The following is an 18,822-nucleotide window of genomic DNA, read 5'->3' as shown; positions in this document are numbered from 1 at the left end:
GAGCGAGACTCCGTCTCAAGAAAAAAATAAAAATAACAATAAAAATAAATAAAACACAATGAAATGAAAAGTAACAAGTGTTGATAAGGATGTAGAAAAACTGGAATCTTCATACCCTGCTGATGGGAATGTGAAATGATGCAGTTGATTCAAAAAGCAGAGTGGCAGCTCCTCAACATGCTAAAGAGTTACCATAGGACCCGGAAGTTCTACTCCTAGATATATACCCAAGACAACTGAAAGTATGTTCACATAAAAGCTTGTGCGTGAATGTTCATTGCAGCATTTTATTTGTAATAGTCAAAAAGTAGAAACAACCCACATGTCCTTCAATGGGTGAATGGAAAAATGTGGTATATCCACACAATAGAATATTACTCAGCAATATCGAGGAATGAAGTGTTTAATAGATTCTACAACACGAATGAAACTTGTGCTAAGTGAATATTCTGCAAAAAGCCCGATATAAAGGCCACACATTACATGGTTCCATTTGCATAAGATGTCCGGAATAGGAAAATCCACAGAGCTAGAAAGGAAAGTAGTTATTGCCAGACACTACTGGGGGTAGGAGGAGGAATGGGAAGTAACCACTAACACATATGGTTTCTTTTTTTTCTTTCTTTCTTTTTCTTTTTTTTTTGAGACAGAGTCTTGCTCTGTCGCCCAGGCTGGAGTGCAATGGTGTGATCTCTGCTCACTACAACCTCCACCTCCCGGGTTCAAGTGATTCTCCTGCTTCAGCCTCCCAAGTAGCTGGGGATACAGGTGCGTGCCATCAAGCCCTGCTAATTTTTGTATTTTTATTAGAGATGGGGTTTCACTGTGTTGGTCAAGCTGGTCTCAAACTCCTGACCTCAAGTGATCCACCTACCCCGGTCTCCCAAAGTGTTGGGATTAGAGGCGTGAGCCACTGCGTCTGGCCAGTATAATTTGTTTCAAAGATGATGAAAACGTTCTGGAATTTGACAATGGTGATGCTTGCACAACACTGTAAATATACTTTTTTTTTTTTTTTTTTTTGAGACAGAGTCTGGCTCTGTCGCCCAGGATGGAGTGCAGTGGCGCAATCTTGGCTCACTGCAAGCTCCGCCTCCTGGGTTCACGCCATTCTCCTGCCTCAGCCTCCTGAGTAGCTGGGACTACAGGTGCCCGCCACTATGCCCGGCTAATTTTTTGTATTTTTAGTAGAGACGGGGTTTCACCGTGTTAGCCAGGATGGTCTCGATCTCCTGACTTTGTGATCCGCCCACCTCGGCCTCCCAAAGTGCTGGGATTACAGGCGTGAGCCACCGCGCCCAGCCTGTAAATATACTTTTAAAACCACTGAAAGGTACACCCTGAAATGGTGATTTTAATGTTATATAAATTTTATCGTAAAAAATGTTGACTGGTTGAATGAATGGATGAATGAATGAAAAAACAAAGAACTCCAGTCATGCATCATGCCCTAGCCCTTCCAGCCCACATGCAGGGTCTTAATTTGTATTTTTCTAGCCTCTGTTTTGCCTGTTTGCCTATTTACTAGCTCCTTCCTCGGAGGAGGGGACCTCATCTACTGAGTCCTTCCAGTCCTCAACACACGTCCTGGACCAGGCACCCAGGGATTTCAGAACCTTGCCTAATGGCGGGACAAACACCTGCCTGGTCAAGATCCTCTCCAGGGACAGGGGCCCCGGGCACTTGTCCTTCCCAGAAGCCTGAGTTGGGGGCAAAGTTCCAGCTATTTCCGCAGCTGGGGGAACCCGCTACCAGCCCCTAGGCCCCTGCCTTCCAGGCGAGCTGGCTGCCACGTGCCCCAGTCCCTGGCCCCAGGAGAGCCCTTTACCTTACCCCCGGCTCCTCTGGTTGAGCTTCTTCAAGAAGACTCGCGTGACCTCCAGAGCTTCCTGCTCTGGAAGCAGCAGGTTGCCAGATGTGTTACAGCTCAGATCGATCCAGTCAGTCCTCAGGGCTTGGAAGTCGAGATTCCGGGCACTGAAGGTCTGGTCCCAGTTTACTACCGGGTCAAACACAGGTACGTACTCGAACACCTCACTCATATCCTCTTCCTCGTCCTCTTCTTCCCCCTCTTCCTCTCCCTCCACTTGTCCTTCCTCGCCTGCGGCCGCCACCACTTCCTCCTCCCCATGCCAGCCCCTTCCGGGGGCCTGAGGCCGCATCCTGTCACCCCGTCTCTGCTCTGCGATGTACGACTCCACCTGGTTCAGCCACTGAGTCTTCCTGGGGCTGTCACCAGCGGGCCTGGGCCTGGGCCCCCTCATCTGAGGCAGGTTCTTCACAGGGTGCCCAGGAGGCCACTTGTCAGAATGAGGTGAATCTTGGCTGGGCTCAGGGCTGGGTTTTTGCTTCCTCTTCTCTGGCTGCTGCGCTGGAATGTGGCTGGTCCTCCCTGGGAAGGACGCTGTGGAGTTCCGCTTGGAGAAGGGGGCCAGCAGGCCCTCCCGGGGCTGAGCCAGGAGTTTCCGCAGGCTTCGGAGGCGGTAGTCAGTGGCGTCTTGCTCCAGGGTGGAGGCAGGTGTCTGTCTTCCCTCGAGCATCCTGGCATTCTGGTTGTTGGAGGCAGGGGTCTCCTCTGCCACTTCCCCATACTGGGACTCTTCTAGAAGGTTTTCCTCAAAACCTGCTGTTAATAACAACCATTCCTCATGTCAGGAGTTTCCAACCCTTTCCAAACAAGACATACAAGACAGAGGATGATCATATGTGTGACGCACCATGGGGCTCCAGACTGGGGTTGAATCCAGGTTCTATCGCTTACTGTGTGACCCTGGGCAAGGTACTCAACCTCAACTAACCCCAGTTTCTTCATCTGCATAAAGGGAATAATACTGCATCTCCCATGGGTTTGTGAAGACTGAGTGAGATAAACGGCATCACATGCCCGGCAGGTGCACAGCACCTGAGGGACCCAGCAGATGGTCCCAGCCACGCCCTAATCCCCCAAGAAAGGCCCCAGAAGACAGTGCTTCTCTAAACCAGAACCTCCCAAATGGTGCGCCAGGGACAGCGAGCCCCTCCAGCAGTCCAAGTAACCTCCCCCGGGCTCTCACTCTCCTCCAGCTGACCCCAGCATGCTGCTAAAAATAGTGTCATTTTCCACATGTGCCTGGATATGGAAAAGGCAGGAGTCATGCTCTCCACTCCCTTGGGTATGAAGGGAGAGGTCACGTGATCTGGATCTTGAGCTCCTCAGGGGCGGGGCTGGCATGGTCTGAACTTCCCCTGGAAACAGACCATGGTCGCCCCTCTCAGCCTGACCTGGAAGCCTCAGCTGTCACTCTGTACCTGGCTGCTCCGGCCCCTGCTTCTCAGGCTGGTCAATCTTGATGTACTCCTGAAAGCTGAACCTGCAGGAGGAAGGGAGGTGTGCATTGGCACCCAGTGCATGGCGGGCTCAGCCCTGGCTCTGCTGGAAGTCTCAGCAGGAGTCTGACGTTTTGCCCCAGACTAGAGTGGAGGAAGGAGGCTGGTGAGCATGTGTGTGTGTGTGTGTGTGTGTGTGTGTGTGTGTGTGTGTGTGTAGTACTCAGGAAGAGCAAGAGCAAAGACTTTGGGCTGGGGTGCCACCATCACCCTGGTCCAGGCAGCTCTCCTGGCTCCCGCAGAGCCCTCTGCAAGGTCACCTTCCTGCCCCACTCAGTGTCTCTCACCGGTCTTGGTAGTAGGCGTTTTCCTGGTAGAAACATTTATTGTGGGTCTCCATGTGGCTCAGGCGGGTATAGTCATTGGGGTAAACAAAAGACAGATGAACCTGGAAGTGGAAAAATCAGCAGCAGGAGTAAGAGAGTGAGATCTTGGTAAGAAATCAGCCAGCCAGGGTTAAGCCTGCCCCTGGCTGGGATCACATAGGGCTGCTAGGGACCCGCCCTTGGCAGGGAGAGAAGGGTTGCTCTGAGCGCTGAATGAAACGTGGTGATGCAGATGGGGCTCTCATTCCCCTTGTTATGCCAGTGATCCCAGGCGCTATGGACCAAATGCAACCCTGAGTCAAGCCCCTGGTCCACATCTTCCCTCCTGAACCAGCTCCCGTCCCTCAGCTTCAGCCAAAACCACTCCTTCCTCCCTCTGCCGCCTGATCCTCTCCTGAAACCTCTGAACCTTTACCTGCAACCTCCCACAGCCCTAGAACAACCCCTGTTCCTATTTACTTCACCGCTTCCTTTGCCCCCCTCAAACATAGCTCGTGGTCACCACCACCAAAGAACTTCTCAATTACACCCCAGCCATTCTCTGACCTGGTGATGCCTCCTGACCTCTTTCTTCTGCCCTCCAGCTCTTCCTTATCATCATCTCTAGATCTGGATGCACAGGAGAGTGGCCACGCTGCCTGTCTGGCTTCCGCATGGGTTCTGGGTTCTTTAAAGCTACCTCCATAGTTCTTTCTCCCCCAGTGCCTGGTCTCTGGGTTTAGTAAGTCCTGCTGGCTCACTAGCTGGCGGGACTGACCAGGCAGGGTAGGGTTGTGTGGCCCCTGGAGCAGGGAGCTTAAGAAGCCTCAGCCAGGCCACCTGATATCATCACGGGGCTGGGCTGAGTTGGTGTGTGTTGGGGAGGCCCTGAGGCAGAGCAGCCACGTGCAGGCTCTGCTGGACAGTCTATTCAGGGCGGTCCATCTGGGAGTGCAAGTTCTTCCCAGCCCAGGGACCTGTGAGGCCGTCCTGTCTGCTGGGATGCGATGTTGGGAAGGTGGGAAAGTCAGCCTCACCACCTCCCATCCCAGTCAAAGGCAGCAATCCCTCTGCCAGCCCTGCTCTCCATGACCCAGGCCCAAGACTTACAAACCGGAGTCCCTGGTAGCGCTGCAGAGGAAGCCCATCCACCAGATAGCTGGGTTTGTAGGGACAGTCAGGCAGGACGTGGCGGAGATGCGACTTGGGGATCAGAGGCACTGAGGACAGTGGAGGAGGAGGAGTGAGGGTGAAGGTGAGCACGAAACTGGGGCTGAAGTCCTCTGCCCCGAGCAGGGCCCTTTCTGTCTTCGCAAGCGGCAGCTGTGTTCTGCCGACGTCTGTGGCTGAGGCTGCCAGCTGGAGGCTGCCCCACGCACCTGGAGCAGGGCCATTTGAGGAGCATCCTGGCAGCAGAGGACTCAGCACACAGCCCCAGGTACAAGGCACCGTTTGATCTTAGAGTCACTGTGCAGGGATAGCCTCAATAAGGTCTAGAAACTTCTAAGAGGCCAGAAGGTCTCCTCCCTCGTGCAGCTCCGATAACTGGATTTCCTACCATGGGCTGAACATCCCCTTAGCATCAGTTGTCATTTTTTTGAGAGGGGTGAGGAGTAAAGAAACTTTTTTTGTTGTTGTTTGTTTGTTTTTTGACAGGATCTCACTCTGTCGCCCAGGCCGGAGTGCAGTGGTTCAATCACAGCTCACTGCAGCCTCAACCTCCTGGGCTCAAGCGATCCTCCGGCCTCAGCATCCCAAAGTGCCAGGATGACAGGAATGAGCCACCATGCCTGGCCATCTTTGCCATCTTTTAAAATGTAAACACTCCCAAGAGGAATCATGCATTAAGACTCTAACACTGTGGTGTCCACATATGTCTCTCCTTGGATGACGAGAGTTGGAATGCAGTAAGAGGTGGGGACGTGTGAGATTGGGAAGGGATGTGTGGGGGACTTCCGGGTTCTAACTCTATTTCTTCTCGTGGGTGGTGGTTCCACAAACGTTCACTCTATAATGATATGCAGAATTGTAAAATTACACGTAAATATTTTATACTTATTTACATGCTCTCTTTTCTGTATGCATGTTCTATGTTATAAGGAAGATAAAAAGTTCTACGGTGTTTGGAATACTTGACAGGTCTCTCAAGCCTTCTCCACCATCAGCAGTGGACCTGGCAGTGCAGTGTCCCCAGAAAGGACGCCAAGCGCTGGCCGAGGCCTTACCTCGATAGAGGGTGTCCCGGGGGTCAGGCCGAAGCATGTCAGCGGGCGGCTGCTCATCCCTGGGAAGAGCGTTGGAGGAGTCCACGTGGCTGGCTGCTGTCTGTGGGATGTGGCCCACCTCATCCATCTGTAGGAACGTCTCATCTGGGCACAGGGAGGAAAGAAAGCAGGAGGCTATGTGGCCTGGAGCGCAGCAGCCCACTGCCCTTGAAGGGGAGGGAAGAGACGCAGAAGGGGCTCCTGACTCCAGCTGCGACGGTGTAGGACGTGCGCAGCCACACTCCCTCTGGCCCCCGCCACAGCTGTGGCTTCACGATTCATCTGCCTTCGGCCCCCTCTGCCAGCCCCACGGCTGACCCACACGACTGTGTTGCGTACTTGGAGAAAGACACCTCTTTCTCAAAATGTGTTACTGCAGACTGCTAGAAATGTGGCATTAAGTACGCCTAATTTATTGAACGCTTACAGAGCACTTAATAATAAGCCAGGCCCTGCTCTAAGAATATCCCAAATATGAACCCTTCTAATCTCCAAAAGCACCACATGCCTTCTGTACTACGATCATTCCCAGTTTACAGATAAGGAACTTTGGCATAGAGAATCTAAGTCATTTGCCCAACATCATACAACAGACGGGTGGCCAAGCTGAGTTTGAAGCCAGGTGATCTAGTTTCAGCATCCAGGTTAAAGCAGCCACAGAGAAGGGGGGTGGGGGGCTGGCTGCTTCTTTGCTCTCTGTCTCCCGGGTTCACGCATCTGTCTACACCTGCCACGGAGGCCTATGGATGGCATGTTTTTCAATGGGGCCTGAGAATGGGAGTCTCACTGAGGAAATGATATGAAATGGAAAATGCCATTGAAGAAAGAGGTCACTTCCTGTACACTGAAGGCAGGTGAACAGGTTTCCTCTGCCCTGGCCATGGCTTTGCAAGAACCATGGTTACCTTATCTGGAAAATAGGGGATTGGACTCGCTCAGAGGGTTTTTTTGTGTTGTTTTGTTTTGCTTTTGAGGCAGCGTCTTGCTCTGTTGCCCAGGCTGGAGCACAGTGATCCAATCACAGCTCACTGTAGCTTCAGCTTCGAACTCCTGGGCTCAAGCGATCCTTCCCAGTAGCTGTGACTACAGGCATGCGCCACCACACCCAGTTAATTTTTTAATTTTTTGTAGAGATGAGGTGTCGCTATGTGGCCTGGGCTGGTCTTGAACTCCTGGGCTCAAGCAATCCTCCTACCTCGGCCTCCCAAAGTGCTGGGATTACAGGTATGAGCCACCGCACCCAGCCTCAGAGTTTTTAGATCTGGTGTGAGCTCACAGTCTCTGGACTCCCTTGAAGTTGTATTCAAAATGTTGTGTGTGGGTGGGTAGACAAGGGCATTTTTCTGAGGCAAGGGCTCAGAGAGCTTCTAGCAGGTTCTCAAAGGGGTCACTGACCCTGGGGAGTTAAGGACTCCTGGTCATAAGGTCCCACTCTTGTTCTGGACCCCTTCATACCCGTGTCCCAAGCATCTCGAGCTTCCTTCCTCCCCTCCTCCCCTGCCAAATCCCCCAGGGTAGGCTGTCCCCACCTGGCCTCCATCTCCAGGGCAGGGCCAGAGCCTACTCACTTGTGAAGAGGGACAGGGAGAGGGAGTCAATGATGGTGAACTTGGCTCCAGGGTCGTTCCGTCGCCACTGGAAGAGGAGAGAGAGGGTAGATGCAGAAGGTGGGAGGTAGCTGGATTTCCAACAGGGGTCAAGGGACAAGGGGAGATGAGTGCCAGGAACTGAGCTGGGAGAGGCGGGAGCAGCAGGAAACTCACCGCAACTTCCACGTGGTCGGTGCCCTCCTCATTCTGCTTGTGCAGCACCTCGAAGTAGTACCTGTGGGAGGCTGACAGGCTGGCGGGAGAGAGGGCAGGGAAGCGGAGCGCCATCTCCATGGGCCCTGGGGTCGCGGCTCTGTCCCACCCCCTTCCAGCACCTTACACTCCCTCATCCCTTCTCCTTGCTCTTAGAACGCCAGGAGTTAACTGCCTAGGTTCGAGCCCCCACTCTATCACTTGCTAACAGTGTGAGCTGTTTTCTCTTGGTGAGATGGGCATAATCAGAGTACCTACTCCACAGGATGATCGGAAGAACCCAAAGAACAGTAACAGAAGCCGTCAGAGCTCAGAGACTGTGGCAGACACTGTTCTAAATGCTTTCTATATGTGACCTCATGTAATCCTTGTTCGTAGAGGAGAACACAGAGGCACAGAAGGCTTGGGTAGTCTGCCAGAGTGATGAGGGGTGGAGGTGGGATTCCGCCGGCCGACTTGCCCCGGGGACCACGCACTAGCTGCTCTGCGGAGCTGCACATGGAGCACCCACCACGGCAGCTGGCATGCGAGTGCTCTTTGCAAGCAAGATTGTCTCCTTAAAATTTTAAAATTTATTTTTATTGATACGTAACCCTTGTGCATATTTATGGGGTGCACACGGTCTTCTGTTGCATGCGTAGGATGAGTAAGGATCAAGCTAGGGGATTTAGGATCCCTTCACCCACCTCGAGCACTTGGCATTCTGTGTTTTGGGAATATTCCAAATCTTTTTCTCTAGTTGTTTGAAAATACACAATCCATTGTTGCTACTATAGTCACCCTACTGTGCTGTCGAGCATCAGAACGTATTCCTTCCATCTAGCTGTGTCTGCACCCCACCTCTGCTCACCCCCACACCCGTCCTTCCCAGCGTTAGCAACGTCCAGCAACGCCCGCTCTTCCCGCCTGCGTGAGCGCGCGTGGGCCACCAGGGGGCGCTCTGAGGCCGCGCTACGCTCCCTCCCCGCAAGGGAAAGGGACTCGTGTCCCCAGACGACCGAGGGGGACCTCGGCGAGGAGCTCCCTGCGGCCCAGGTCCCGGGTCCAGGCTGTTGTGGGTGTGGAGAAACGGGGGAGGGCAAGGACTGGGAGGAAGGAGACCTATTTTCCAGTCCCGCGTGTCACTAAATAGCTGCGTGACCTGCAGTAAGTCACAGGCTTCTGGGCCTCAGTTTCCCCATCTGTGAAATGAGGACGGATGGGCTCGCGGCTTCTGAGCCAAAGACCCGGTTGCCTGGAATGTGTGGGTGCCGGACACACGGAAGCTCTGGAGTCGGCAGCTGGGCTGGCGGACAGGGGCACAGCCGGGCTCCACCGAGGCCTGGCCTCGGCACCGAGGTGCTCACAGCGTCTGTCCTGACCCTTACTCACCTCACTGGCTTGGAAATTTGGCTCCGAAATTTCCCAAACTCTCCCGGGGCGGTCCACTCCTTTCCAGTCTAGAGGTGTGGAAGAGAGAAGAGGAGGGAGGAGCAGAGAAAACAGGAAGCACGCGAGGCGGTGAGTGCAGAGACCAGGAATGAGAACGAAGGAGAGAAGTGAGAGAAAAAGGGGGGAAGACGGGAGGAATGAAGGTGAGAGAGGCAGGAGAGAAAACAGAAGGGAGTGAAGGAGAGTGAGCGTGGCCCACGCAGGAGGCAGCCCGCCTTGCCAGGAGCCCGGAGCAGCCGGATGACCTGCAGTGCGAGTCAGCACCCGGCCAAGGCCAGAGGGCCCCAGAGATGCTGCGCTGGGTGTCCCAAGCCGAATCGCTGTGGTCCTTCCCCAGCCTCAGACTCGCTCCCCACTCCTCCCTGTCCGCACTCTCTGCCCCACTCCTCCCTGTCCGCACTCTCTGCCCCACTCCTCCCTGTCCGCACTCTCTGCCCCACTCCTCCCTGTCCGCACTCTCTGCCCCACTCCTCCCACCTCCCCACTCCTTACTCCTCTCCCCACCTCCCCACTCCCCCTCCTCCCTACACCCCCTCCTCCTCCCTCCTACCACACCCCCTGCCCACTTCTCACTCCTCCCTCTTTCTCACTTCCCCCTCCTCTTCCCTCTTCCCGACTCCTTCCCACTTTTCCTTCCTTCTCACTCCCCACTTTCCCACAACTCCCCACCCTAACTCCAACTCCTCCCCACTCCTCACCTCCCCACTCTTCACTCCTCCCTACTCACTCCTCCCCATTCCTCGCTCTTCCCCACTCCTCTCACCTCCCCACTCCTCGCGCCTCCCCACTCCTCTCACCTCCCCATTCCTCGCACCTCCCCACTCCTCTCACCTCCCCACTCCTCTCACCTCCCCACTCCTCTCACCTCCCCACTCCTCTCACCTCCCCACTCCTCTCACCTCCCCACTCCTCGCTCCTCCCCACTCCTCACCTCCCCACTCTTCACTCCTCCCTACTCACTCCTCCCCATTCCTCGCTCTTCCCCACTCCTCTCACCTCCCCACTCCTCTCACCTCCCCACTCCTCTCACCTCCCCACTCCTCGCTCCTCCCCACTCCTCGCTCCTCCCCACTCCTCTCACCTCCCCACTCCTCTCACCTCCCCACTCCTCTCATCTCCCCACTCCTCTCACCTCCCCACTCCTCGCTCCTCCCCACTCCTCTCACCTCCCCACTCCTCGCTCCTCCCCACTCCTCTCACCTCCCCACTCCTCTCATCTCCCCACTCCTCTCATCTCCCCACTCCTCGCTCCTCCCCATTCCTCGCACCTCCCCACTCCTCTCACCTCCCCACTCCTCTCACCTCCCCACTCCTTGCTCCTCCCCACTCCTCTCACTTCTCCACTCCTTGTTCCTCCCTACACTTCTCACCTCCCCACTCCTCGCTCCTCCCCACTCCTCTCACTTCTCCACTCCTCGTTCCTCCCTACACTTCTCACCTCCCCACTCCTCGCTCCTCCCCACTCCTCCCCACTCCTCTCACCTCCCCACTCCTCTCACCTCCCCACTCCTCCCCACACCTCGTTCCTCCCCACACCTCACTCCTCCCCACTCCTCACTCCTCCCCATCCTCAGTTTATCCCTTTGTAGAGGGGTAGGGGTGAGGGAGGAGACCGCTTTTCCACCCCTTCTTCCCCGCTGTCACACCAGAGATGCTAACAGTAATGAGCAGCTGCTGGAGGACTCAATGAACAGGCTCCAGGAGCAGATGGGAGGGACCGGGGTTGAGCTGGCCCTACCTTGCCCACACTGGCCAGCAGCTGGAGGCCTGAGACCTGGTCATCGAGGCTCAGCCAGAACTCCGCGTTGTCATCTGCAGCAATGGCAAACTGGATTTTCCCTGGGCAGCGGGGAGAGTTTCCAGATGAGGGCAAGGAGGGCATCAGCATAAAAGCTGGAGGCTTTTGTGAGTGTCTTAGCGATTAAATTCCCTTCAGGGCTTGATGCTGTGGCTTCCCTCTCTGTCAAGTGGGGGTTTCTACATCCTGGGAGACAGTGTGAAGATGGAAAAGACTTATATAGAGAGATGACCTGGTTCCAGGCTGCAAACCAGGGAGCAAAGCAGCAGCCTGTGGGAGTTGGACAAGACCGCAATGTGACTCAATTTCCCCTCTCTTCCGGAGGGTGGACTAACAGGAAGTTAGTCCAGTCTACCTATAACCTTATCTTATGTTCTTTGGGTCCCATGCAGAACTCTAGAGCAGGAAGAAGGATGGGGTTTTGGGGCTGGCCTCACCATCAGTAAAGGGGTGCAGGTAGCCAAAGATGCGGAGGCCATAGTTGGTCCATTTGGGGGACACAGCAAGCTTCCTCAGGGTTGTGCGAATCTATGCCAAGAAAGGGGAAGGAAACAGTTACCCAGAAGAGGGAAAAGGAAACTTCCCGCCAGGGTTGGCGGGAAGACCAGGAGGGGACTATGACAGGAGGGACCAGGGCTGTGGCTTTGTGAGTGGAGTGCAGGCTCAATTTCAGCTCCCATTTGCCTCTTTGTCCAGGAGACCTTGTACAGTGCACAACCAGCACAACTGTACATGGTGGCCCTGGGTACACTATATTGTGAGCCAGAGAGCCTGAAACTGAAATGATGCAGGGGATGAAATTGAAAGAATCCCTAGGAAGGAAACAAGGGAACTATTATGGGCAGACAAAAAGAGAGCTCAAGAGATAAAGGAGAAAATATGGACCAGAAAAGATGCAAGGAAAGATGAGAGACAGAAGTGGGCAGAGGAGGCAGGTGTGGAGGGAGGTGGCCAAGGCAGCCCTCAGGCACTCACATGGGGGTACAGTGGGAAATGCAGGTTCCTCCTGAGCTGCTGGATAGAGCTGCCACACCAGTCTTCAAACACATGCAGGTTAGCGCGGCCCCGGAACTGCAGGGCGGAGACGCCAGTGGTGAGTGAGCATGAGCACCCCACGCCCGCCCCAGATCCTCAGCTCCAGGAGGATGAGCACCCCATGCCCGCCCCAGCTCCTCAGCTCCAGGAGGATGAGCACCCCATGCCCGCCCCAGATCCTCAGCTCCAGGAGGATGAGCACCCCATGCCCATCCCAGCTCCTCAGCTCCGGGAGCGTGAGCACCCCATGCCCATCCCAGATCCTCAGCTCCAGGAGTGTGAGCACCCCATGCCCGCCCCAGCTCCTCAGCTCCAGGAGCATGAGCACCCCATGCCCATCCCAGCTCCTCAGCTCCAGGAGCATGAGCACCCCACGCCCGCCCCAGATCCTCAGCTCCAGGAGGATGAGCACCCCATGACCACCCCAGCTCCTCAGCTCCGGGAGCGTGAGCACCCCATGCCCGCCCCAGCTCCTCAGCTCCGGGAGCGTGAGCACCCCATGACCGCCCCAGCTCCTCAGCTCCAGGAGGATGAGCACCCCATGCCCGCCCCAGATCCTCAGCTCCAGGAGGATGAGCACCCCATGCCCATCCCAGCTCCTCAGCTCCGGGAGCGTGAGCACCCCATGCCCATCCCAGATCCTCAGCTCCAGGAGCATGAGCACCCCATGCCCGCCCCAGCTCCTCAGCTCCGGGAGCGTGAGCACCCCATGCCCGCCCCAGATCCTCAGCTCCAGGAGGATGAGCACCCCATGCCCATCCCAGCTCCTCAGCTCCAGGAGCATGAGCACCCCACGCCCGCCCCAGATCCTCAGCTCCAGGAGGATGAGCACCCCATGCCCGTCCCAGCTCCTCAGCTCCGGGAGCGTGAGCACCCCATGCCCGTCCCAGCTCCTCAGCTCCGGGAGCGTGAGCACCCCATGCCCGTCCCAGCTCCTCAGCTCCGGGAGCGTGAGCACCCCATGCCCGTCCCAGCTCCTCAGCTCCGGGAGCGTGAGCACCCCATGCCCGTCCCAGCTCCTCAGCTCCGGGAGCGTGAGCACCCCATGCCCGCCCCAGCTCCTCAGCTCCGGGAGCGTGAGCACCCCATGCCCGTCCCAGCTCCTCAGCTCCGGGAGCGTGAGCACCCCATGCCCGTCCCAGCTCCTCAGCTCCGGGAGCGTGAGCACCCCATGCCCGCCCCAGCTCCTCAGCTCCGGGAGCGTGAGCACCCCATGCCTGTCCCAGCTCCTCAGCTCCGGGAGGCTGGGCAGAAAGGGGCCTGTGCTCCTCTCACTGTGCGGGTCCGGCCCGCTCTATCCCATTCCCAGCCCAGCACCCAGCACTTCTTTCAGGAACCTGGTGCTGATGTTCACCCCATGGCCTGGCCTTGGGGACAAGGTCTGCTCTGGCCATGCACACACACACACATACTCTCCCTGGACCTCCCATGCAGGAAGGGGGCTGGTGTTCATTCCCCAGGCAAGGGGGGCAACGGTCGTGACAGAATAGCCGAGAGGACAGGGAACTAGGAGGAGCCGGCTGGGGTTTCAGGAAAGACTTGCTCTCCTCCCCTCCCCGTCCCTGATCCTGAGGAGAGGAAAGCGCCACAGCTGTCTGCCGGTGAAACCTTATCTACCCAGTGGTCTCCATGCTTCTGGCTCCCCTTGGGAAGCAGCTGGGAGGCACTGCAGGAGTGAGCTGGGGCCCATCTGGGCTTCCCAGCATCTTGGTCTCCCACAGCTCTCTGAGGCCTCCTAGACTCATTCTGAGCAAGCTGCTCCTGGGACAGCCTCGGGGCAGTGCCAGTTGGGTCGGAACCCCTTTCTCCTCTGCAGGACTGGGCTTGGAGGCCCCGAGCAGAGGACTCCCTTCCCCAGAAAGGGGGAAGGCAGGAGCCAGCACTCTGAGTGGGTGGCAGGGCTGGAAATTTGAGAGGAGAGGGGAAGCGTGGGGACTTTGTGCCAATCATCCTGACAGTGGGCCTCGGATCACCCCATGTCCTCCCCTCCCCCAGGGCTTCTGTCCAGGTTGTGGGAGGTGGGGCCTGATGACTCCCTACCAGCAGCCTGCCCTGGCCTCCCCGCCATGCCCACCAGATAGCAAAATCTGGGCTGCCCTTAGGAGCTCTGAGGGGACACCCAGATAAGAAGTGGCACAAGTTCTGCAAGAGATCTGTAGGAGGGAGGATGGGCAGGCGGGGAGAGGAGGGGGCAGGGAATAACTCCTCAACAGGAGTGCCCGAGGTCCCTGGTGTGGCTGGTGGGGTGGGCGCAGCCTCTGGGGAACACTGCCTCAACGCTGGATCCAGAAAGACACAGGAGAACCTGTCTCTCCCTGCCGTGCAGCAGTGTGGTGCTAATGGGGCATACTGGCCTGGTCAATGCCAGGAATGTGGGCCTTGGGAAGCAGCCGTTACTCACAGAAACAGAAGTGGGAGACTGGAACGGATGGGAGAGGGAATGTGGGCTGGGTAGGTGGGTGGCGGGTTAAGGCTTCAAGGAAGGAAAGAATGGGGACATTGTGCTACTTTGGGGGAAAATCCTCAAGTTCAGTTTATAAGACTCAGCTGTCTCCTCCAAAGGCTTCTTTCTGCCCCCTCCCTAGGAGATACAGATCCCAGGAGGGAGGGCAGTGGGGGAGGGCATGCCACCAGAGAAGCCTGTTGTGTTCAGCCTGGAGGCCAGAGGCCACGGGGGGACTGGGCAGGGAGAGGAGGGGCGAGGGAGGCACTGGCTGGCCGCTCCTGCCTCACCCTCAGGGCCTTTCTTGCCTGAGCAAAGGAATCATCAGATGATGCAGGCAGCCCCAGGCAGAGAGGCTGGGAGTGTGGGAAGAGGAGCTACCTGGCTAAGCCCAGGCCCTTATGCAGCACTAGGCTAGCCCTCAAACCATGCTTCACCCCACTCTCAGGCTGTAGGTGGGGGTCTCTGAGGGGCCAGAGGGTACCCTCTTCCTCCCTGGGCCTGGGATGAGAACCACCCTGTCCCCCAAGGATTTGTGTCCCTCTGAGTCTTGGAGACTTTGTATCTGGCAGGGACGTGGGACTCCAGCACACCAGCCCTGCCCTCTGCCCACTCGCTCCATTGTCCAGCAGTGACTACGGCCCAGGGAGGGGCACTGGTCACTCCAAGCGCCAGAGCATGTCTATGGCCAATGGTGGTTTTGAAACTTCCAAAGTCAGAAGTGCTGGAGAAGATATCTGTTGGAACCCTCTCATTTTAAGGGTGAGGACATTGAAGCTCAGAGAGGTAAAATGACTCCCCAAGGACACACAGCAAGTAACCCTTGGGAGAGGGGAGGGCATCGTGCAGGGGTGTGGGTCACACACGAATATCCACTGGCCCTGCCAGGCCCTCACTGGGCCGCAGCAGAGCCTCCAACTGGATCTCAGCTTCTCCCCCACACGGAGTCCTCACCGCTTCCAGAACTCTCGTTCTAAAGCTCGGATCTGACCAAGTCACTCTGCTGCTTAAAACCTCCGAAGCTGCTGGGCGCGGTGGCTCACGCCTGTAATCCCAGCACTTTGGGAGGCTGAGGCAGGAGGATCACGAGGTCAGGAGATCGAGACCATCCTGGCTAACACGGTGAAACCCCGTCTCTACTAAAAATACAAAAAATTAGCCGGGCGCGGTGGTGGGTGCCTGTAGTCCCAGCTACTCGGGAGGCTGAGGCAGGAGAATGGTGTGAACCCGGAAGGCAGAGGTTGCAGTGAGCCGAGATCCGACCACTGCACTCCAGCCTGGGCGACAGAGCGAGACTCCGTCTCAAAAAAAAGAAAAGAAAAAAAGAAAAAAAAAACCTCTGAAGCTTCCCAGAAGGCTTCAGAACAGAGCCTCACCCAGCACACGGAGTCTGACCTACCTTTTCCAGCCTCACCTCACACCACTCCCGGCCATACACCTTTGCTCCACCCACACCAAACCCCTGTCTTTGCCAAAATCGTCATGCTGTTTCCCTTCTCCATGCTTTCACAAATGCCATTTCCTGATTAGAAGGCCCATTCATTTCTTCCTTACGTGGCAAACTCCTGTTCATCCTTCAAAGCTCTTCTCAAATAGTTCTCTCCGAGGCCTTCTATGACGTCCCCAGGCAGAGGGAACAGCTCCCTCCCCTGTGTTCCCTGCACATCCTAATTATTTAAATGAACAAACGCTTGGAGGAGCTAAGCCCAGAACAGTATCTTCCTCCATTCTATAAGCACTGAGTGTCTGCACTGTACCCCTTAAAGATGAAACAGAGGTTGGTCCTCAAAGGAGGCAGACATGTAAACAAAAGGGTGTCACCTGCGCCAGGGGCTCTGGCAGAGGTACGAGGTTCAGAGGGGCACGAAGGCAGGCACCGTCAGCCTCCTCCAGGAGCACTCGGAAGCCCATCGCAGGACGTGAGTGCTGACTGGGCCTCTGCTTCCGCTATACCCTCTGCTACTCAACCAGAGTCAAACTCGCAAGACCAAGGGTACCTGGCTAGTGGTTCAGTTCTAACTCATGCGGCAGTGGGGCCTCCCCCCGGAGGAACACAGCAGGGTGATCAGGTCACCGGTTCCTACACACCAGGAACTCCTATGTCCTGTTCAGAGTTTCGAGGTACTCGATCTATTTTATTTTATTTTATTTTTAAGGTCAGGGTCTCACTCCGTTGCCCAGGCTGGAGTGCAGTGGCACAATCATGGTTCTCTGCAGCCTCAAACTCCTGGCCTTGAGCAATCCTTTTTCCTTAGCTGCCCACATAGCTGTAACTACAGGTACACGGCACTACAGCTGGCTCATTTTTCTACTTAGTAGAAATGGGGTCTCCCTATGCTGTCCAGGGTGGTCTCAAACTTCTGGCCTCAAGCGATCCTCTCGTCTTGGCCTCCCAAAGTGCTAGCATTACAGGTGTGAGCCACCACACCCAGCCTTGAATGGTACACTTTAAACGAAGTGTATGGGTGAAGTGTATGGTATGTGAATTACAGTTCAATAAAGCTGTTTCTTTTTTTTTTTTTTTTTTAAAAAGGAAAGGCTGAGAACAGGAAGGAGTCTGTGTCACAGCTCTGTCCACAAAAGAGAGACACTGCCTTCTCAAAGCCTGTGTGAACAACCCATGAGAACTCTGATCTCACTTGCTTTGATCTGACTTTGTACTCACCAAATTTCTTTCTTGTAACTATTTTGGGTTTGGGGAGTGGCCTGGCAGGCAGACATAGCATTTTGGTGAATGGAGCAGTGTATTTACCAACACGTGAACAGATTGGCACTGGGGTTTGTTAATGAGTGTCTTGTGATCAGTGTCAGTGTGAACAAGTTTTGAAACAGTCACTCCATGAAGCCCAGGCCCCTAGCCATCCAATCTGATCAGTCAGCCTCTGGTGCACCAAGTAAAACGTCTGAGGCTGCTGAGTCTCCAGAGTGACTTCTGGCCTCAGAGACCCTGGGCTGCCAGCCAAAGCCCGGGGCAGGGAAACAGTGAAAGAGGAGGCCATCTTCATCTTTCTCATCTCCTGCCCTTGCTCACCTTTAGCAGGGCCCTGCACGAACTCTGTGACCCTCAGCTGACCTCTCTGAGCCATTATCTGGAAGAGGGATAACAGAACAACCTGACAGCTCCCAGACAGTAGTAGATGCTCAATAAACGACGTGTATTATTAACCTGGGAACTTCCTGCTGGCCAAGGACAGGCAAGGGGATGGGAACAGAAGTCCCCAGAATGTGGTGAGACCGCAAGGCCGGGCTGGAAGCCAGCTGGCACCATGATGCAGCTGTGTGACTGCTGTGTGGTTTGGCCTCTCCAGGACCTTCCTTCCTTATTCTCCTCATTGATAAAATAAGAGGATTGGATCAGTGAACCCCCGAACATCCATGAAGACTGTAATGAAGATTTTGTAAGCTATTTTTAGTATTTAAAAATGGAAATCAGTCATTTACCACCAAAAGGCCATACACACTTACTAAAATAGCCAATATTTCTTTTTCTTTTTTTTTTTTTTTTTGAGATGGGCTTCTCAACTCTGTCACTCAGGCTGGAGTGCAGTGGCACAATCTCGGCTCACTGAAGCCTTAACTGCCTACACTCAAGCAATCCTCCCACCTCAGCCCTCCGAGTAGCTGGGACCACAGGCGTGCATCACCACGGCTAGCTATTTTTTTTATTATTTGTAGAGACAAGGTCTCATCATGTTGCCCAGGCTGGTCTGGAACTCCTGGGCTCAAGCAATCCTCCCACTTCGGCTTCCCAAAGTTCTAGGATTCCAGGCTTGAGCCACCAAGCCCAGCCCAATTTTGATCACTGTTTACTATTTGTCCACTGTTTTTGTTTCATTATAGGTTTATACATATGGCCTTGATTGGCAAAAACAAGTGGATAAATTAATTATTAATAAATGCAGAATGTTATGGCGCTATAAGCTTTCAAAATAATTGGTTTATTAAGAAAAAGGATCCATGCTATCCTTAAAGGAGAGAAGGCTGGATCACCAGACCAAATGATTGTAAAGCAAGTTCTTTTCAAAGTACTATCTCCAGGTAGGGCGGGGCATAATTACCTGGTGATGTCATCCAGTGCAGGTGTGCCAGCATTGTAATCCATCCTCTCCCAGGGCTTTAAAAGGAGGTAGTTTCACAGTGTGGATAACTAACGTCACATTCAGTACAATACTGCCTCCTTCACTCCTGCCCCAGAGCAAGTGGGTGGATTGCAAATAAAACCACCCAGGCTGAAGAGCTCACTCTATGATAGGTATGGATGAAGACAATGAGCTAGCCAGTACCACCCAGCCAAGAAAAGGAATCTATGTCCGCAGGGCCTCGAGACTAAAGACGCTGGGTTCTAAACAAGTTGTAAAATGGGAAACTCAAATTTAAA

General features: G+C 55.1%; 1 protein-coding gene across 7 annotated transcripts in view; it reads right to left on the bottom strand.

Moving 5' to 3' along the window:
• B4GALNT3 (beta-1,4-N-acetyl-galactosaminyltransferase 3) overlaps positions 1–18,822 on the bottom strand; it is a 125,036-nt gene that overhangs the window by 22,989 nt on the left and 83,225 nt on the right. For 6 of the 7 annotated variants that reach the window (XR_010147930.1, XR_010147931.1, XR_010147932.1 and 3 more), the window contains exons 4-14: positions 11,942–12,037; positions 11,404–11,494; positions 10,907–11,007; positions 9,109–9,176; positions 7,699–7,777; positions 7,504–7,570; positions 5,897–6,040; positions 4,782–4,891; positions 3,654–3,754; positions 3,289–3,350; positions 1,834–2,626 (exon numbers count right to left, since the gene is read on the bottom strand). Coding sequence is in view for 4 of the 7 variants with exons in the window: in XM_063785395.1 (XP_063641465.1) it covers positions 1,834–2,626; positions 3,289–3,350; positions 3,654–3,754; positions 4,782–4,891; positions 5,897–6,040; positions 7,504–7,570; positions 7,699–7,777; positions 9,109–9,176; positions 10,907–11,007; positions 11,404–11,494; positions 11,942–12,037 (1,712 nt within the window). In the remaining 3 variants the exon portion in view is untranslated. The remainder of the gene's footprint in view (positions 1–1,833; positions 2,627–3,288; positions 3,351–3,653; positions 3,755–4,781; positions 4,892–5,896; positions 6,041–7,503; positions 7,571–7,698; positions 7,778–9,108; positions 9,177–10,906; positions 11,008–11,403; positions 11,495–11,941; positions 12,038–18,822) is intronic. The other variant, XM_016922709.4, reaches the window with a different exon arrangement.

This window comes from Pan troglodytes, chromosome 10 (assembly GCF_028858775.2).
Source record: "Pan troglodytes isolate AG18354 chromosome 10, NHGRI_mPanTro3-v2.0_pri, whole genome shotgun sequence".
In the NCBI taxonomy this organism is placed as follows: domain Eukaryota; kingdom Metazoa; phylum Chordata; class Mammalia; order Primates; family Hominidae; genus Pan; species Pan troglodytes.
This window is presented reverse-complemented; position numbering and strand designations above follow the sequence as displayed.